Source organism: Oxyura jamaicensis, chromosome 10 (assembly GCF_011077185.1).
Source record: "Oxyura jamaicensis isolate SHBP4307 breed ruddy duck chromosome 10, BPBGC_Ojam_1.0, whole genome shotgun sequence".
NCBI lineage: Eukaryota > Metazoa > Chordata > Aves > Anseriformes > Anatidae > Oxyura > Oxyura jamaicensis.
The window spans coordinates 13,749,920-13,770,444 of NC_048902.1; the positions used below are offsets into that span (position 1 = coordinate 13,749,920).

At 44.4% G+C, this 20,525-nt stretch overlaps 1 protein-coding gene across 1 annotated transcript in view; it reads right to left on the minus strand.

The window, feature by feature from the left end:
• Window positions 1-20,525, minus strand: part of ABHD2 (abhydrolase domain containing 2, acylglycerol lipase) — a 29,792-nt gene that overhangs the window by 8,793 nt on the left and 474 nt on the right. The window contains exons 2-7 of the mRNA XM_035335993.1: window positions 19,858-20,058; window positions 10,665-10,840; window positions 9,113-9,280; window positions 6,244-6,427; window positions 2,623-2,715; window positions 853-963 (exon numbers count right to left, since the gene is read on the minus strand). Of these exons, the coding sequence (XP_035191884.1) occupies window positions 853-963; window positions 2,623-2,715; window positions 6,244-6,427; window positions 9,113-9,280; window positions 10,665-10,840; window positions 19,858-20,051 (926 nt within the window). The 5' untranslated portion in view covers window positions 20,052-20,058. The remainder of the gene's footprint in view (window positions 1-852; window positions 964-2,622; window positions 2,716-6,243; window positions 6,428-9,112; window positions 9,281-10,664; window positions 10,841-19,857; window positions 20,059-20,525) is intronic.

Genomic DNA, 20,525 nt, shown 5'->3' on the forward strand with positions numbered 1-20,525 from the left:
GCCGCCCAGAATTCACTATGGTTCCATTTCTTTGCAATATCCTTAGCCCTTCATCTGAAACCAAGGATTCCGTGAGCCTATACTCAAGTGCTTTTTTTTCCTGGGGTAGGAGACAATGGTGCAGCTGTAGGCCCAAAGTAGACAGGCCTCAGGGATGAAGGACAAATATATTTCCCCTAGGAATCACTTTTAGAAAGACAACAAACAGTAATATTCCTAGTCCTCCAAAAACCTTTTAGCTGTAAAGCTGACAGCGTACAGCTTCAGCATTTTGTAAAGGTGTCAGTGCCTGATATAGAACATGCCACGGCAAGATCACAGCCACTGAACAAAGTACTAAGCTGTTTTCAAGGACACAGGCAGTAACAGACTGCTGCCTAATAATGCAGAGAGCTTAATTTAGGTGTAAGTATGACAAGTTAAAAAGTTTGTGTTATCTCAGCCAGTCCTGACGTTCACAGAGAAAGTAATATTCTAGGGGGCAGGGTCTGTTTCAAAACTCAAGCAGGACTAAAAACACTCATGAGCAGTTCTGAGCTGCTTTCCACATTCTGCATTTTTTTTTAGACCTCTTAGCAAGGGTTTGCCTCTTCCTAGTTTATTCTTGGCTGCAGGTTCAGATGTTACAGGTAAACGCCTCCAGGATGACTTTACAGAAGTTGTGACTGTCAAAAATAAAGTTTTTTTTTTTTTTGTGGTTTTATTCAATGTAAAGGCAAGGAAGGATTTGGGGTTGTCAGCACTGCATATCAGCAGATTCCTACAGGCACAACAAGAGGCATGTAAGAGTAACACTTAAAACAGAGGATACTTTCAGAGACCCACAGAGAAGCACAGAGTCCCCCTTCATACCTCATAACATTATCATCGATCTGCATAAGGGATGTTGCCGTATAGAGTTTGCTCAGATCAGCATCTGAAAGGCTTTGTGGCTTCTTCACGTTATCTCCAAAAAGAACTTGCCTGAAAGAGGAATAACAAGGTAAGTATCCGAACACCGTAACAAGTGCAGCAAAGCCACGACCTGCTCAAGGACAAGTGAGTTTACCAAATCTGACAAGATAAGAATAGAAGTGGGCTACGTACAAGAGGCTTTCTTGGGAACAAGCACAGCTTTTTTGTCCACCTCCCTTCACAACGAGGTATAACAAACTAAGAGCCACTTCAGAGAAAAACGCTCTCGTTACGCTGAAAAACTGCAAAAGGGGCCTCTAAAAAGAACCTTCCCAGAACAGACAGCACTAGGGGGATTTAGAACAGAGGCTTCATGTTGGAGGGAGGGTCCTTTGGCTTCAGATCAAACCCGTGGGTGGCTTGGGGAGAGCACTAGCAGTCTTGGGCATAGCAGCCCCATCACCATCTGGTCCTGAAGCCTCCCCAGCAGATATTAGGTTAGCTCATCCAGCAGAAATTACTTGGGGGCATTACCTTAGCAGAAAGCTATTTACTATGGACACTTGTCATAATTAGTTATTACCCTCAGGAGAGGATGTGTTTCTTCACCAGAACAAACCGCTCCCTTAACAAATAGAACAAAGGCCGCAAGCTGGAAAGGATTTTTATTCCCTTTTAGAAGCAGCTGCAGGGCAGAGCAGGAGGGAGACTAGGCTTGACTTGGGGGAGCTGCCTTAGAGCACAAACGATTGTGGAAAAAAAGATTACTTAACTGAATCTCCTTCCAGCCAGCATTGCCTTTATCTGGCTTATGAATCTAAGCACCATTTCATGGGGACTTATATACCCTGACATGTATAATTTGGTCAAGTTGTCCAAATGTTTATCAGTCTGGAGTGAATTACATGGATCATCCTCCACATCAGTTGTCCTAACTCCTCCTGCGAGTATTTCATACCACACAGCAGCGCTAGCTATGAACCAAAAGTCTGCAAGTGACACATGCTCCTCATTGGAACGGGTCTTCATTAGCATCCACAGATGAGGCACTTACATATCCATTGCCCTAGAAGCACCCAGATAATTTTTGGTCTAGAAAACAGCATCATGGAGCATGTCACCTGTTTAACGAACACATTCCTTTCATATCTGAGAGCCACAGACCACAACAGTAGCACGGGGATACTGCAAGGACAGTAGCACTCTAGGAAGAGCAGCACTAAGTATTCTGCTGGCTACATGCTCTTTGGAGAAGAAAACTAGAAGCCAGATCTACAGAATGACTGTTTGCTTATTCGATAAGCAGCAGCCCCTTGCAGCAGATCTTGAAGATTAATCCTACCTCCAGTAGGTGGCAGAACAAGAGGCTCCTTGAATAGAGGATTCTGTAGCTAGAAGTGAAACAGATGCATAATACTCTACTTTGAAGTTTAATTACAATGTTTTCCTGTGCTCATCTTGTTTATTCATTAAGCAAGTCTCCTCAGAAGGCAAAAAAAAAAACACAACAAAGCTTGCTTTCTTTTAACAGGATCACCAGAGCTTATTTGTATATTTTACAGCATTTGTGATTGGCATGGGCTCCCCTTCTTTTTCTTGCTTCACTTAAAAGACACTGAGCAGGGGATTTCTGCGTCATCTTTCAGGAATCTGATTTTCAAAGTCTGAGAAGAGAAGATAAATCCAATAGAGCAATTGACCCAATCAGCAGCACCAGTGCAAGTTTACCTGTGAGAAAGGATGATCTTCTTCATGTTGTCTGCCATGAGGAAGTTATAAAATCTTCTGCACTGATCCCATTGCATGAAGGTTTCCTGTGCCCTAGAACAAACACAGAGCATAACAAACTAAGCTGTTAATGGAGACCTTGAAAGATCAGAGTAATACACCGTAACATCTCACTGCAGCCTGGAGGCTAAGTAAACAAATCTCCAGGCTTTCCCTGCCATAGCTTAACCTTTTCCAGGAAATGACTTCTACTTTGATGAAGTTTGGTAGTATCAGAAAACAGATCTGCAGTCTCATTTTGCACAATGCAATTAGCTGTCCTGATCAGAGCATTTAGGAGCCATCAGTCAAGATCTGCAACACTGACAAGAGGACTTCGGTATCCCTTTGCATAAGTTGAATGCAATTTCCTTAATGGAACTACCAAGGAAAGGACTAAAACCTGTTGCTGAAAAAAGTTAATTGTGTGTAATAGCTTTACCAAGGAAATCGTTTGTGCAGATGTTTGCAATATTTACATACACTATTATTGTTTTACCTTCACTGGCAGGAACTGTAGGGGTAAATACTCATTGCAGCTGCAAGTGGCATCAGAGTTGAAGCCTTTACCTATTCTCAGAGCAGAACAGCACTTCACAGCTTATCTGTTGTTAAAACAGAATTAAAGCCGTCCAGACTTCTCTGAGCTTTGCCAGATACAAGCACTCCCTTGCTCTGCAGGGTCATGGGCAGGTTAGAGCTTTACTCTTAGCAGGGTTTGCTGTTACTGAGGAAACATACTATCATTTACTGAGCAACCTAAGAATGCTGGGAGCAGGCAGTTTCAGCTACTGAAGTACTCCCATTTAAACATTAACATACCATGAGAACTACAGGGGATTTATCATGACCTTCCGAGCCACAAGCTGCAGGTTTCCTAGCAGTGCATAAGCAAGCTGCCTGCTTGCAAGCCATGCTGCAGGACGGACTTGTTGTCTAACCAGGCTATAGCTACCATGCTTACACCAGGACAGGGGAATAGAGACAGGAAGATTTTCCAAGCAAACCTTTAAAGTAATTTCAAGACAACTGAGCTTAAAACTACTACATTTCCCCACGATTCCTGTGGCAGACAGCAGGACTCCTAATATGAAGGGCTGCAAGCACTGACAAAAATGCAACTTCCAGTATTTTGAGGACTGCACTGGTTTCAAGGTGGGACTCTCCCCACAGCCTGTAGCTACACTAAAGATGCATTCCACAAGATCAACAAGCAGAATCAAGCCTGTGCAGGCAGAGATTAAGGAATAAGGAGACATGTCCCTGCTTAGCCTCAGGGAACAAATTCCCCAGACTGTGTTAATTCATTAACTGAGACCCATTTTCTGGCTGCAGAGCCTTGCATTACTCCTACTTTACCATGTCCCTCTATGGGACACTTGCTTAGCACCCTGAAAAGGCTTTCATAGTTCAAATGTCTGCTTCATCTTGCTCACCAACACCTTTTCCTAATTTTTCCCCCTTTACTTCCTAAGGATATTTGGGGATAAAGGCTGTACAAGTTAATATGAAGAGGAATTGTAATCCAACTGGTCATCTACCAGGGCAATCCACTTTTGTGTAGCTCAGAGGGAAGAAACCAGTAATTTTCACCCAGCAGACCAAGTCCAGGAAGGCTAAGGCTTATTATCCTTTCCACCTGGAGATGCTTTGTACCTCTTCCCTCCCCCTTCTATAACCAGGGGTACAAGGCCCACCCTATCCTGTCGTTTACTTAGTAGTTATTTACTGATGTTGCTTTCCCCTAGCTTTGTCTAATTAGCATTTCAAAGCAGCACTAAATATTAGGTAGGGAGACACAAGATATGAGAAGCCTTCCTGCTGAGCGCACGGTAATGCACAGCAGATGTTCTGTGACTAGAGATTTGCTAGTAGATGTTTACCCAGCAGGTGGAGTCAAGAGCTCAGTAATCCACCAGAACCCGCAGACGACTTGCATTAAACTCACACGAGCAGCTGTTATTTTTCCACGCAGATATCCAAGCGCAGCACTGTTAAACAGGTTGTCCTTACCCTGCCATTTCACCAGCACATCATGACATACTACTAGGAAATCAGCTCAGGGAACAGAATTACTCAGAACAGTTTGGAGACCAGAAATACGACGTTGCATAACCGTGTAACATAAATCAAACCAGCCAAGGCCAGATGCAATCCTTGCAAACCCCGTTTGATGGCTACAAAAAACAGTTTCAGGAGCAGGCTTCAAGAGGATGCTCTGTGCCAGACAACTAACGACATTTTGCTTGAAACAAAAACAGACTATTCTTGAAAGCATCTGTTCAGATTCTAAGGGTGTGAACTCCCAGGGACTGAGCAGTAGAGTGGACACTTCTAGCAATATTTGCACCTGATGTGAAGTCTCGAAAGGCAGGAGGTATACCAGAATGTTACTGAATTGTCTAGCAAACTTTCAGCCATGTCTAATGCTTCCAGAAAACAACTTCTTTCTTTCACCTGTAAGAGCTTAACTTATAGAAGGCACCTTCAGACTGCTGAATATCAAACTGGTCACAGTACAGGTAGAGCATCAGCAGCAGAGTTCCAGCTAGCTTCACCAGGCTGGGAGGCCCAATTCTACAGCAAGCCCCTGGCAGTGCTGTCAGTTCCATCTTTATCTGCCCAAAGGATCTTGACACAAACACCCTGCCCTCAATAGCCTCTTGCTTTTCAAATAGTCTCATTGCTCAGAGAGGCAATTAAGTTACTGTACCATCAGCTGTACCTCAGTAGCTGTCCATACGTAGAGACAGCAAGAACCGTGAACATTAGCTTAACCACTTACACTGTTTTAATCTTCAGTAACTTGCACACGGAAAGTTGCTGTACGTTAGCTGAGCTGCCAGTTTCCAAGCAGCAGTGCTGTACCCGAGCCCTCCATCAATGCGCTAACACTAGGTGGAGCCCTTACAGCTCCTGTGAAGTGCTACAGCCCCGGCTTCCAGGCAGGGAACAGGTTAATGTTTCAGGCAGCCCTCAGGGCTATTATCCTCAGCCTCCTCACCTTCCCCACTTCAGGCAGATAGCAAAGGTTGCAAGAGCCTCTTCACCCTCCCCATCAGCCCACTGCCTGTTTCAGCGGCACCCCCAAAAAGAGGGGAACATGGACTGAGAGTACGAGCTCTGTGTCCTTCCAGCCTCCTCAGATACGAGCTGCCGGATGACACTCCGCAGTGAACCCAGAAAAGTTATTATGGACCAAGTGATACTCCTCAGAGCAATGAGAAAGCAAACTATTGCTTCAAGCTTGGCACCAGCTCAGTAGTTTGTCACACTGCCCAGCCTGCCTGCTTAATTAACCAGTGCTGCATGAGGAATGCCTCTCCTTACGACACCAGCAGTTCTGCCACAACACAGTCAGGCCAACTCACATGTGCAGCAGCTGCCAGCACTTACCTGGCCAGGTACAGAAAGCTGATTTCTATTGCTGACAGTTTATTTGTGCTGCTGATCTACAAGGCTTTGACTGCTGCTTCAGGAAGGTGGCATCCTGCAGTCCTACAGACTAATTTAATTAGGTGCAAGAGAACGAGCACGCTTTCCCCCCCACAGAAGAGACAAGCAGAGACACTGCAGACTTACCTGAGCGCGCTGTAGCCCTGGCACACGCTGACACAGCACAGGACTCTCTCCTGGTTGGCCTGGCTCTCCCCCAGGTACTTGCACACGATGTTTCCACCCAGGCTGAAGCCTATGACAACCAGCTGGGTCTGAGGGTAGGTCTTCTTGATGTAATTAACCATCGCACCAAATTCCCAGGTGCAACCTGAAAAATAAGGACAATGTCAAGAGTCATCCAACAGCCCCAGATTTCTACTTCAAGCTCCAGTTGTATGCTTTAAGTTCAGCTTCTTCCCCTTTCTGACTTCTCAATAACCTCCAGGTTTTAAGGGCTCTGATTCACAGACGTTCATGGCTCTGTTTTATGAGTCCTGTGGACCTTAGCTCATGCCTGTCTGACTGCCAAAGATAAAATTTAAAAAACCTAACCCTTGGAGCAGCCGGTCTGACAATCCAAACTTTTCCTTTCTAAAGCAACTTAAGAAATCAAATAACCCTGGCTTTGACGTTGCTAGGTAAAAACTCTGTGTATCAGTACCTACAGCTACTTCTCCTGCCTTTGAGTTTGGAAAGAGGAAACAAAGAGAAGCAGCTCCCAAACTGATGGTACAGACAATGGTATCAACAGGCTATGAACTTTGTTAGCCTTCCAGTTGGACTCAGTACTTCAAATCACACAGAAGGCACCACATGAACAAAAGCAATAAAAAAAAAGAGCTGTTTAGTCCGTTTTGGAGCCAGAATTTCAGCAGTGTCCTGCAGAGCAGCTCCAGGAAGGTAAATCCAAAGAGCTTGGATTGTACACTGTGCCACCCAAGCGCTGCTCCAGTATGCCCTGACCCCAAAAGCTACATCCTTGCTGGACATCAGACACAGGTTCTGGCCAGCTCTGGAAGAGATGCTGAGCACTACAGTTTGCATTTTCTTCAGTGAAATCAGAGGCTTCTAGCTGAGCATCTCATCACAGCTTGGGCACTTCCTTGTGAACATTGGTAATGGACAACGTTCCTCAAGATGACAAATGCTGCATCGCTCTAGTCTCCTCTGGAAGAAGCCAGAAGTCAAACCACTAATGTTTGACTTTGGTGATTTGACAGCAGCTGGCAGGCATTTCAGAAACCTGAAGCTAGAACAGCAACAGGTCAAGCCTGATATAAAGGCTTGGGGATTCAGCAAATCAAGTTTATGCTACTTGCTCCCCAACAAATGCATCAGGAATCCAGCATAAGCTGGAAGGACAACAGGGTATTTGGGCTGGAGGCAGAGTAAAGTCTGCGCAGGGTCTTGCTGGCACAACACTTGGCAGAGTTGCTTGATAAGTGATTTACTGTCTTACTCAAAGGAAGTGCTAGACATTCCTTGCCCTTCCCAAGGCTGTAAAAGATTTAGAAAGGTGTATCTTCAGAGCTACACAGCAGAATAGCTCCCTAAACTCTAAGCTACATGAAATGAACAATCCGCCATCAGCTCCAGCAAACTCAAAATTAGAGGAGGATTCAGAAATTTAGGCTGGCATTTGACACTAGATAGAGTACCATCTTACTCAAAAGAGCATCAGGTAGAACTGTAGCAGCTCTATATACCCTGATGGTGGTGTTACTTCCCTTTCTCCTCAACCCCTTATTCACCATTTCAGCTAATAATTCAAAAAAAAAATAGGCTATGATTTAGGCTATGGAATTATTTTTAGGTGTCAAGCTAACTTGACACTGCTTGAAGTTTCAGAGAGCAGCCAGTGAATTTGGGGATTGTAGTCTGTCCTAGGAAGGTACTGTTTTTGGAAGGAAGCTCTCAAATTCTATCAAAAAAGCAAATGCTTTTGGGAAGTCAAGCTTGGTAGACTCAAAACAACTACTAGTCTAGGACCTCATTAAAAATTAAAGCTATTGGTATTCCTGAAGTGTTTTCCTCTCAGCAGCAGATTTAATAGCTACAAAACAAGCAATGAAGCACTACTGCCTATTTGCCTGCTAGACCCAGAGTCTCAAAGCACAAAACGTTTTGGCAATTCAGGTGTTCAAGATCAACATTGGAGCTGTTAATCCAAACTCTTAGCAGTATTTTAGTTACCTTTAAAAAATGTAAAGAAACTCAACACCAGTATATTGTACCCACAGTTGACTCCTGATCTAATGTAACTAAAGGTGTTTGTGGTAAAGGACATGAAGGCTCAACAGAACTCAGGAACAAGCAGGTCCCTGGCAAGAGGGCCACATTCTACCAAGGTCACGTCACACACGCTCAGGGCAGTTAAGAATAACTGGAGTCACTCTTAACCCACCTCAAAGTACTCTATTCCTTCTAATTTCTAGGTTAGGAAGGATTTCCTCATATTCAAGGTGAAATCCCAAAATCAGGGCAGTTAAGCACTAGCACTTCTGTAGTTTTACTGTCATACCACAGAACTGCTGCCATTCCTTGACATTTGTGTTACATTCAGGGACCAATCTGACCAAGTCCTTCCTAAAATAGACATGTTCTTTCTGGATAAGCTGGTACACGCTCCTTCTCATACTACATTTTCCAAAGTCTCAGAAATAGCCTTTATCCTACAGAGCCAAGTTCGTTCATAGCCCACTAGACGGACATTTAGGCATCTCTAATCATTTGAGAAGGCTCATAGTAGCCAGGAGTGCTTTTTTTCCCCGTTTTTCTTTCAAAAATGGTCTCCTTAATTAAGATACATATACTAGAACTAGGATAAATAAGAACAAAAAAATGAACCATGGTATTAGCCTCCTTCCTCCATTGTAAGTTAAGTTTAGATCTTAAGAAACAGTATAAAACGATTAGCCTAATTCACATATGGCAACCGTGTTGTGCTGAAGGAGCCTGATCCAGTCCTAGAAATTCCACAGGCCTGAAAGCCATCAGCTGTCGCAGTACCTACCGTACGTGAACATCCGTGGAGACGTGAGCTCGATGTTCGGTAAGGCCCCCAGGTGATTCAGAACAGCACATCTGTACCCATTTTTCTGCGCGTAGTCAACAAAAGTGCGGATATACTGCTTTTCACTGTGGTTAGCAATCCCAGGGCAGATTACCATCGTGACATCCTCTGTGCACAGAAAGAGAGGGAAGTTAAGTAAATGTCACTTCATGCAAATTAAGAAATTCAGAAGCTTTCCATTTCAGATCCATGGGAAACCACGTACCAGAAGAAAGGTAAAAATCCTACTATTCTGCCAAAAAGCCTGGTGTGGGACAGAAGACTAGCAGCTCTATTGCTAAAGATGTGGAAGGAGTAATTCATGTTACAGCAGATGAACAATTTTCTAACTTTGGGGAAGGCTGACCAAGCAGTTCTACAGAAACTGCCTAGTGACCAAGAGAAAATTCTCCCCTTTGAAGAAAGATGTTTGACATCACACACGTTCTGCCTTCCAACAGCCTGTTGAGACTACCGAGTGTGTGGAAGCACTAGAGCCCACTGCATCTTCATGCACCAGGTACACTAAGCTTTTTTTTTTTTTTAATTTCCCTTTCAGAATTCAGCACAACCCAGATCTTCACAATGAAGCTTTGCTAAGCACAGAATTTCCAACTGACTGACATTAGCCCTCACCTGCTTTGTGGCTAATCTAACATCTGATCTGCTGGCACTGCTCAGCAGTTTAACAAGGTATCATTTTATCAGCTAAGAAAGCCATTACCGTAATTTAAGCAAGCACAGTAAAGTATATTTGGGATTAGCATATGTACTTCTAATCCGTTATCATGTTCTTTGCACTTTATGTGCAAAACTCTAACTCTACCCACTGTGCATTTTTGCCTCATTAGGAGAGCACTGTTCAGATTCTCTTCAGCAATAATGACAACAGGAACTGTTGCAGCACGGCAATATACCACAAAGATCTCAGCTCTGACAACGTTAGGAACTCGGCCTCTTCTGAAGGCCAAACAGGAGCTGTGGGTTTACGATGAAATCAGCTGCTGCAGAGGTTAGATTGTACTACTGAAGTCAAGTCCCAGTAACTCAGTGTTAAGTGTTGCTGTCACCACTAGTAATAGTGCATTGTAAATCTGACATTCACTCTGAATATATACACGTAATGCAGTAGGAGATCACCAGGATTTTCTGCTTTTTGCATAGAATTCTCTTACAGTCTAGACTCCTTCACATCCTAAGCACATGGAGTTTGTTTTCATGCAGAGAGGCCATGGAACATTGCTGCTGCTCCTTAACGCCCACCCCTTGCCACACAAGGGTAATTAGTCTATCAGGTCCTGCTCTGCTGTCTGAGACATGAGTGCACAGCAAGATGGCCTCACAGCCTCCTCACGTTGGCTAATACTGTGTAGCTGCCCCCTTCCTATCACCAAAATTAACACCTATCTTTTCTGAGAATCAAGTATCAGTGCTGTTATCTATTCCCCTCCGTGCCCCAGAGCACGGAACCAAGGTCAGCAGCTAGATGCAGCCAGCAGCTGCTTCGACTGACCTCCAATGCAGTGCTCAGACTGCGGCTCAAAGAGATCAAAGGTTGCTGTTGCTCCATCTGGCATCGTGAGGTACTTGCGATGTCCGTACGGATGTGGTGATCTCACTCTCCCCATTTTTCCGTAAAGGGCAGTCTGGATATGTCCACTCTTTCCCCAGATCAGGGGTGGAATGTACCTGAAAGAGGGAGTCATTTAGTTACGCATCCCTGCTGTGTTAACAAGCTGTGAGAACACATAAGCAATCCCATAACAAATCCCCCCCTCACTTCCAAACACAGTAACAAACACAAAACTGTTTTCGCTATGACTGAACCGACAGCACTGCTCTTCACAGCCTTACTAGAGCAGAGAGACCGACAGGCTCTCCCTGCTGAGAGATGAGCACTAGAAGAGGCCAGAACGCAGACATTCCTACACACTGAAACCCTGCGTGCACAAATGCTTCTCACAGACTACGCGGAGACCGGCTGTCTTACTGAGACTGGAACAGCATGTTGCTAGCCAACCAAACTGACCTTCAAGACTCGTCAGATATTGTAAATCTGTTTTAATTGAAGCACCGAAGCCTGCTGGGTTGAGCCACATGGACTTGTGTAAGCACTCATAAGTCAGCAGTAGAAGCAAGAAGATTCATAGCAAGGTCTGAAAGACTAAAAGCCACAAGGCTTGCTCATTGCGACCAATTTCTACAGAAATATTCTTCTCAGTTGAATATTTAGCATGGTACAGGGAAATTTTGCCTCTCGAGCTGAGTTCGGTAATAAAGCAGGACCAGTTTCAAAAGGACCTGCAAGAACTGACCAAGAAAAACGCCACTGAATAAATCCACCCCTTCCACCACAGGAGGGGCACTCCACCAGCCTTGTTTATCAAGGGCACGTCAAAGCAAGGTGCCAAAACAGACCGCCTTTTTCTTCCTGGCTTTAGCGGCCCTCAAAAAGACATTGGGGTAAGCAGCTATTAGCTGGAAGGGGTTCAAGGCTTGGCTCTCTGCTCCGTTGCTACGAGCAGAGCAGCGAGTGGTCTAACAACGTGCTGCTGCCCAGTGGTGCTGCTGGGGCACTCACCTGGCAGCTCCGCAAAGGAGAGACTGAGCCACTGCCTTGAGAACGAGAGTTACATCAGCTCTTGACAGGAAAGCATGAATGATTCATTGTTTAGGAGAAGAGCTGCCCCAGGGAGCATGCTTCCAATTAAGGAGCTGTGGTCTCTGCTGCACAGGGCTGGGTGTCCAGAACAAGCTTGAGAGCTGCCCACACCACCTTGCATCCCGAGAGATCAGTAACGCATTCCCCCCTTTCCTTTCCTTTTTTTTTTTTTAGGGCTTCTTGCACTTATTCCCACCTACTGCTTGGGACCACTTGAAGCAGGGATCCTGTTCTTTCATGTCTCTCCCTGTTCACAGCATACCAGGCAGCTCTAGGCTCATCTGATTTATTCCTTAAGGCTGTAACCCATCAGGGTGTGACTGAACACAAGCCTTGCTTTATGCTCTGACACTGATCACCATTGGACCTGCTTCCCCATGGCAGCTCTTATGTCACATCTGTAGCCCCCTGTCCTCCTCACATACCCTTTAAAAACAGTGCTTTGTACAAAAGAACTCAGTGCTTGTTTAGCAAGACAAGAGCAGCAGTTCTGGCAGAAGGATACTCATCTTCCCCATCCTCCTCCCTCATCCGTAAGGGTGTCTTCAAGTCAAAGCAACACAGCAGTAGTTCACTGCAGGTTCACCCTGGTTTTGCAAATGCACCATCCCCAAAGAGACCCAAAACAGCTTTCCAGAGAAGTAGATATCCCTTCAAAAAAAAAAAAGAAGCTACAAGAGCTGCCAGCTGATGCTTGTAACCTTGTAAACCAGCCCCCGGTGCCTCTTGGATTCTCTCGCTCACCTAGAAGGCTTTTCACACAATCTACATCAGACCAGCAGTGCTACCCATCTTTTATCAGCCCCCCATCTCTGCCCTGGGAGATGTGCTGCAGCGAGGTGCCTGCCAGCAGCAGCATGCCTGCTACGCAGATTCCCAGCAACGACGGGGACTGTGCAAGCTCATTCTCTGCAATTGCTGGTAGAGGTGAAGAGAAGTCAGCGGGCTGTCTCCTAACGCAAAGTGGACATGCACAGGGACAGCACAGTCAGTACAAACAAGGTGGGACAAGAAGGACTACAGATGGCTCTGCTCAGGTCACATACTGCTCACTGCAGAGGGTTTTGAGCAGCTCCTGTAACTACTACGCCAGATGGAGGTGACACAAGAGATGGTGGAGAAGTCCACAGAGCAGCTACTTTCACCCCGGATATTTATGTCACAAGCAGTTCAGTAGCTGTACCCCATACCTAGATGGCACCTGATTTTTTACAGAAGTCTTTTGCAGATGTATTTTACTAGCAGTTTTTTTTTTTTTCCCCCAAAATACAACCCATAAGAATCTGCAAGTCCTCCAGGAGAGATTCCAACATCAACATCAGTGCAGGGTTTCAACCTTAGGATAAGCACAGGCATTGGAAGCTTTGGTGAATTTCTACACAGCACTTCTTAAAGTCAAAATTATCCCAGGTAGAATCCGAAGTCTTACCCAGCAGGGCTAATAGTAAAGCCATTTCTCCAGCTACAGCAGCTAAGTTATACAGCTGTGACTGATTAACGCTGCCACTTTGATGAAAAGCCTGAAGATCTGTGCAAGCACCAAATCCTTCCTCATTTATCTGCAGTTCGGTTTCCGGTTGTAAGTCACAGTGCTCCAGAGCAATCGATGCAGCAGCTGCAGCCGCACATACCACAGGATATTGTTAGAAAGCAAATCAGAAGAGTCTTCAAGGCCCACCACTGCTGCTGGAGTTTAAATGCAGACAAATGGCTTCGAGAGCACTGTTTATCAACAGCGTGCAGCCTGCTTCCTCAACTCACAGCTGGGTTCTTTGGGGAAAAAATAAGAGTGCCTTCAAATAACCTGACTGTAGAAGTTGCCTGAAGTACTGATATTCAGTAAGTCAAACCTTTATGCCTTTTTTTTCTTTCATAGGCAAAGAGCACAGGCAGTTTCCCTGATACATCCTTTGTTACAGGACTGAGAACAAGGCAGGAACCCCTGTGACTCCGTCTGCGACAAGGCACAGAAGCTGTCCATGCATTTCACATTTCCATCTGTGCTAAAACTGCGCAGAGCCTTATGGAAAAGGGTGAATTCACTGCCTGGTCCCTTCAGAGAGCACAAGCCAGTGTTTCTGAGCATCCTATAGACCAAGGAAGAAAAATGCTCAGCTTCTCTTTTAAGTTAACTTCAGTCAGTTGTTTAAGCATCGCTCTGCCTGCGGCAGAGATGTGCTAGCATTAGTCACTCTGAGTGTAACTACACTTCTAGATGAATATTCAAAGGTCAAAATCCAGCATGAGTAATGTGCATAGGACACTATTCTGATGCAGAGACTTGTTACTCCCACTTGGTCTTCCTTAAATACGTTAATGTACATTTCTGCTGTTTGCATTTAAGAAAAGCCAGTTAGGACTCTGAAACACACACAAGTGTTATGGCAACAGCTTGTTATCTCACCCACCTTTTCTTTTACTACTGCCCACTGACCTTTAAGCTACAGGCTTACAGCAGGATAGATAACCTCTAAGTCCCTTTAGTTCCCAGCCTCCAGGAGACTGAACATCACAAGGCTTCAACGGGGAGTGTGGAAAGAATTTGCCCAGATTGCATAAATCCTGTGTAGTTAGTGAAAAACTAAACCAGATTAAAACTCACCAGAACAGATTGCTGCAAAAGCAGCCAGCTAGTACAGTGATTCAAATATTAGACTTTTTTTTTTTTTTTTACCAAGACAACAAGCTGCCAATTTGACCTACTACAAAATCCCATAAAGCCTTGGCAGTAGCAAAGGGATGTGTCGACATCGATGCATTCCCGTAAAAGCTGTGCTCAGCTGATGGACAAGCTGGACTTTGCAAAGCATCCTTAGAATCTGTAGCAGCACGTGATCTGAGACTATTTTTGTTGACCCTCTATTTTGGCAATAGATAAACCTGGTTTTGAAAGTCTTCCTGTGAGTGACTCTGCATCTTTCAATGGAAGGAAGTCTACAAGAACTTTTAAGATCAAGTACTGAGCACTACAGTGCGAGACTGCACAGGACTGAAGAACAAACGTGTTATTATTCAGGGTTTACATGGACTTTCAGCTTGGTTTTACTAAAGAGTATAGAAAGAACTCTTTAATCACAAAGGCACATGAAACCCCACTGGTGAGAAAAAAACACTAGCTGGGAATTATTCAAGAGTCCTTACCCTCTGAAAGTGCAGGTTAGATAAGTTAAATTTTATTTCAGCCATATTATGTAAAAATCAGTTCCAGAAATATTTTCATACTCAATCCAGCTGAAAACACTTAACTATATCCAGTGCTGATAGCTATAGCTAGCACAGGCTGTTTTACAATGAGGCCAACATTCCTCATGGCAAACAGCTCAAAAAAGATGCTCTGCCGAAACAATCCCCCTGTAGGCAGGGGAGCGTGTACTCAGGCTGTTTTTCTTGGGGCTTACCTTAAGCAAACAAGCTCAGCAGGGTGTGACACGTGAGAACATGTGCTAGGTATCATGTGGGCTCTTAAAGGCAAGCAAATAAGCGTTCAGTTCAAGAAGCATTCAAGCCTTGTCCTTTAGGTTTTAATGAAAAAACTATCACTACTGCTAAATTTTACTGTGTCTTTCAAACGAGGGCTCTCACTCACAAAAGCAGGTGGCCTCCCTCGGATACTGCGAGTAGGAAGAGGAAAAGTGCTCAAGGACAAGACAGCCTTCCTCAGCTTCTCTGTAATGCCTGCTGCAGACCAAAATAGTTTTGAAATAAACCATTATCCTGTAAGGATTATCTCAGGACAGCAAGTTTCACTGTATGGAGATGATTCACCACGCACTCCTTGGCGTGCCCCGTTACAACCGAGCTGTTCACAGACGTAGGAGAACCCAGGCACAGGCACCACGTCTACCTATGGGCAGCACCTCCACTGCTCTGCAGCAGCGGGGATTACTGGAGCAAGACAACAAGGCATGAGCAGCCAGCTGGGTGGGCAACAGCAGCCAGAAGACCTCTTGCCTGCACAAGGATGAGGATGACGAACCACGACAGAGCACACCACCAGATACTGCCACGTGGGAGATCCAAACACAAAGCTTTGCTGTACTGGAAACAAAAATCTCAGCTTCTGTGGAAAAAAAAAATGGCTTCCTGGTTTGCTCGAGATCCAAAGCTTTCAGCTAACATGTCTGAGTGATTTCCCGTCTTGATTTGGTGAGCTGCAATGGACAGCAGGTACTGTGACAGAAGAGAAGCATCTGAGGCAGCTCAGGTTTCCCGCAGCTACAACTTCTGGTATCTGGACTCAGTGCTTGGGTAACAGGATTCTGTAGCAGAAGGCAGCCGGGAGAACAGGTCTGGGTTGCAGTTACTTATTATGGAAACTGATTTTAGTGAACTACGTACTCATCGTGTCATGTGTCTTAACTGGCCAAATGAATTCACGTTACATCAATCTGCTCACAAACGTGAGCGTTTTATCTCCAAGTGATTCATTTTAGCTGCAGAGCCCATCCCCACGTCGTGATAGGGTATCTCATCCACAACAGTCCCTGACAGCAGCAACAACTAGGTGTTCCAAAAACATTCTCCTAGCATTTTAAGAGTAAAAATAATTCCAATATGTGCTTGCAGATTAAATTTTAGCGGCTGTCGGACGGCAGATTATGATTTTGGAGCACGTACACCTCCCAGCACACAGGAATTTAGGAAAGCAGCAGCTGCATAAGCAGCTCAAACAAAGCACATAAAAACCGTGCTATTTTTATTAGCAAGCATCAGCATTCAGATCCTCAAAGATCTGAAGTGGAAGTTCAGCAACAGGCTTATTTTTGGAGCATTACTTCATTTCAACCGAGGAGATTAACACTTTAAACATTAACTCTTGCATCTACTTTGATGTGCTGTAGCTCATAGGATACCGACGACAAGACAGCAGTCTACAAGTTGTTCCCATGAGGGGACGGCTGGAGAACTGCCCCCTGCATTACAACAGGTGACAGGTTGCTTTCATCCCTTTTGCAGACCAATCCAGAGGTATTTAAAAGGATGATTTACAAATCAAGCCTTGCTTGAACCTCATCCTTTATTAAGGATATAAGCGTGCAGGAGGCAAGGAAGATTATTGTCCATAGGGATGATACCTGTGCCACGGCTCTACAGGACTGGATACACGTTCACTTGACAACAGAAGAATTGGGAACAGACAGTAAATTTCTAGCCCAGTACAGCAAACACCAGGCAAAGTTATTTTTGTGAGTCAAAAGAGTCAATGCTGCATTTCTACAGGAGTAAGAAGGTGTCAGACCTTCTGTACCAATTTAAAAGACAAAAAAAAAGACAGCACCAGTGGATAGCCCTGGGTGCTTGAAGGTACCAGTAGCTGAACTGATGTGCAAGAGGTTTGTAGCAAGAAGGAGTTCTTAGAATGAAAAAGGGGTTGATTGCGCTCCTCCACTCGGTAAGCAGAAGTACAGAGCTGGACACAGGTTAAGGAAGGGAAATAGAGATGAGAATTCCTTCTAATTTAGGAAAAAAAGTCTTTTGTTTACCAGTGTTTGATAGATATGCAGAAAGCTCCCAGCAGTTCAGAGAACTGTAAAAAGCAGTACTAACATCTGCAAGTACAAGGTACCTGGCACACAGCCATCTCGGGCAGTTTTACTATCCAAAGCTCTTAAATTATTCATCCACCATCGCTCGGCTTACTGAATGATGCTCTGTTTACAATTTATCCAATAAGTCCATAGGTAAGGATGGTGCCACGAAGGAGAAATACAAGTGGTTTTCAGTTATTTTTAATAACTGCACAGATAGAATATTTTTTGCTTATTCCTTTCTACCTGACACCCTGTCTGTAATACCCTCACTCCTTCCTCTCACACGGGCTCAAGATGCACCACATCTAAAAGACAGTTTCCATCTGCACAGAAGAATCAGTGGGAGATCTTACAACAAACCCGGCACTGATCTAACAGAAGGGATTGCTGGGCTACTTATTTTGCTTTCATGGTAGAATTTGAAAAGAGCTGCTTAATCAGCTTTCCTAACACTCTGAATAATTAGCAAGCAATCAAAGCCTTACAAGATTTTTCAGTGGAGTATAGCACAAGATGTTTCCACATAGCTCTTCCTAATTAGTACCACAAACCATTTCATGCATAATTGCAGGAATTTAAATACATTTGTTCCCCATTAGTCTCCAGGTGACTTTCATGCATAAAGACAGGACTTCTTTGATATTTCAATATTTGCATTTAAAAAAAGTCTGCGATAACCTCAACAGAATAGCAAAATCTCACAAACATTATCTTACAACTGAGTTTTCCTTCCAGTAAGCCCTTTCCATCACCAACAGCATCGTATCCCCTCTGCTTGAACAGAGGTATACAGGTTAGTGAGACTGAACAACTGCTTGACATATTTTATTCTAATTTGTTTGAGTTTGCTTCCTGGGGTGGTACAAGCCTTTCCTGCTCCATTCTGCCCAAGAACCAGGTGCTGGAAATCGCAGCTACAGTATTCAGAGGAGCTGGCAAGTGTGAGCTCCGAGTAGATCCGGAGAAAACAACGCGAGGGTGCACACAATGAGCACAACACTAGGGTTCTGCAAGAAGCTCTTCACGCCTGTAACTAATACACAACAGATGTACTACAATGCTTAGACATGCTCTGCATTTTCACTCCTCTGGGAATGCTTTGTTCTTCAGCTGCGTGGAAGTCTGAAACATGGCTCTAACATGGTTCTGCTTAGGAGCTCGTGCCACGGGAACGGCGCTGGAACAGCAGTAACACAGACTCTGAAATCCGCTACAAGAAGCACGTCCATCTAAGTTTCTAAGGATACCCTGTTATTAACACATCTTCAAGACTGGCAATCTGCACAGCTTAATGCTTGCTCTTTCAGTGTCTCGGGACACGTCAATCCAGAGTGCCAGCACTTAAATGACAAGCGTCTAAAATGTACTAAGGAGGTTCTAGCAACCTGACATTTTTTTAGGGAAGCAACCTCTTTGCAGTTATGGAACTAGAAATAACATTTACCTTCAGTGCTCAGCTTCAGACATATGTTACTATCGAACTCAGAGTGCATCAGGGAATACCCTTTGGGCTCCAATTTAAAACAGGTAACACTTTGTTCTCTCTAAGATTCTCTCTAAGAGTTTACAAACCCTATGGTCTAAGATCATAACACTTTATGTAATCAAGGTGCCTAACAGCACTGCTGAAAGACTCATCTTCCCTGAAATAACTATCTTTAAGTCAGTGTGACTTCAGCAATCCAAAAGAAAGGTCCATCTGGCAGCACTTAGCACTTACTAAATAATTGATGCATTTAGGGCTTTTAAAAGGGACGTGCAAGTTTTCAAGGTGATTGCAGTGTCAAAACCCTTGCCCCTCTACAGCTTCATGAAGTTGTAAGTAAATGCTTCATATTATTGGTGAAGGTAGGGGCAACTGCACTGGTTCTGGAGGTCCTAGAATGGGAAGCTGAAGATCAGTCTGCTCAACTACACATTGGACATAACCTCAAATTGAGGGTGAATTCAACAGGATTCTCTTAGAGCTGTCCAGTATGTTGTTACTTTATTAAACTAGTTATGATGTGCTTTACCCAGTAATATATTTCATTCGTCTTCAATCAATTTAAGGCACTTCAGATAGAAGTAGGCACTTTAAAACTAAGAGCCATCCCCATTTTCATTACAAGCACATGGCCACACTACGAAAATATTCCCTTCCTGCGAGCCCTGATAGATTTCTTCGCTACTAGAGAGCAGAGTACATGAACAGGAACAAGTGCTGATTGCATCCATCCCTCATGCGTTTCCGCAGACAGCAGGCTGTATACTGCAGTACCTGCATACAGATACCAAACAGAGGGACACAGACATGTTTTTCCATACATCGATGGAAAACCCTGCACAACAAGGGTTGGTCTTAACCCAACTACCCGGAACACTAACACTAATGAAATGCTGCACTTAGGACATTTATTTCTTCAGGAGAACACCCTGCATTTCATTAGCACCCACAACTATGAAATGTAAGAGCCTAACGAGAGCTCTTCTCCCCGGAACACAGGACAACATGGAAAAAAGCTCCTACTTACTCTCTGGTCAACAGCGGGCAGGATTTGAGCAGAAAGCGGGACAAAGCAGAGTCCTGGTAAATGAGTTCAGGAGGGGCAGTTGGGCTTTTTAAATTCAAGCAGCGAACGATAACATAGAGAACAGCAGCAACTGCAGCAAGCTTCACCCCATCAAACACTGCTGGCAGCTCAGGGGTTTCCAACATCACACTCATGTTGAACCTGGAGATAAAGAGCAATATTAAAGCCTTTTACAATATATTGTTGGATATGAATATCACTCGCCATGCTGAACACAAAACTGCACTAACCACTTAATTTGTCAGTTAACAATACTACAGAAGTCCTAGTACATCAGCTCAGTCTAGCAACTTTTAAGATAAAGGAAACTTATTTTGTACTGCTCTGAACACCCTGACCACCAAAAGGAATGGAAACTGGATGACCTGGTGGAAAGGAGATTTACTCCTAATCAGTGCTGGCCTAGAACTGTAACAGCATCTCAGGTGTCAAAGCCTGCAGACTGCAGCCAGTCAGTGCTCTCGGGATCTTGGCCAAGACTACCTAGCTCAAATAGAAGCTGAGTGAAAAGCCAGGCTATAAAGGGAGCTTGGGATGGATGTTTCTTCCCAGATGTACAAGCCAGGCTTGAAAAGGAGAACTTGAAAGAACTACTGTGGTAGGTCCTT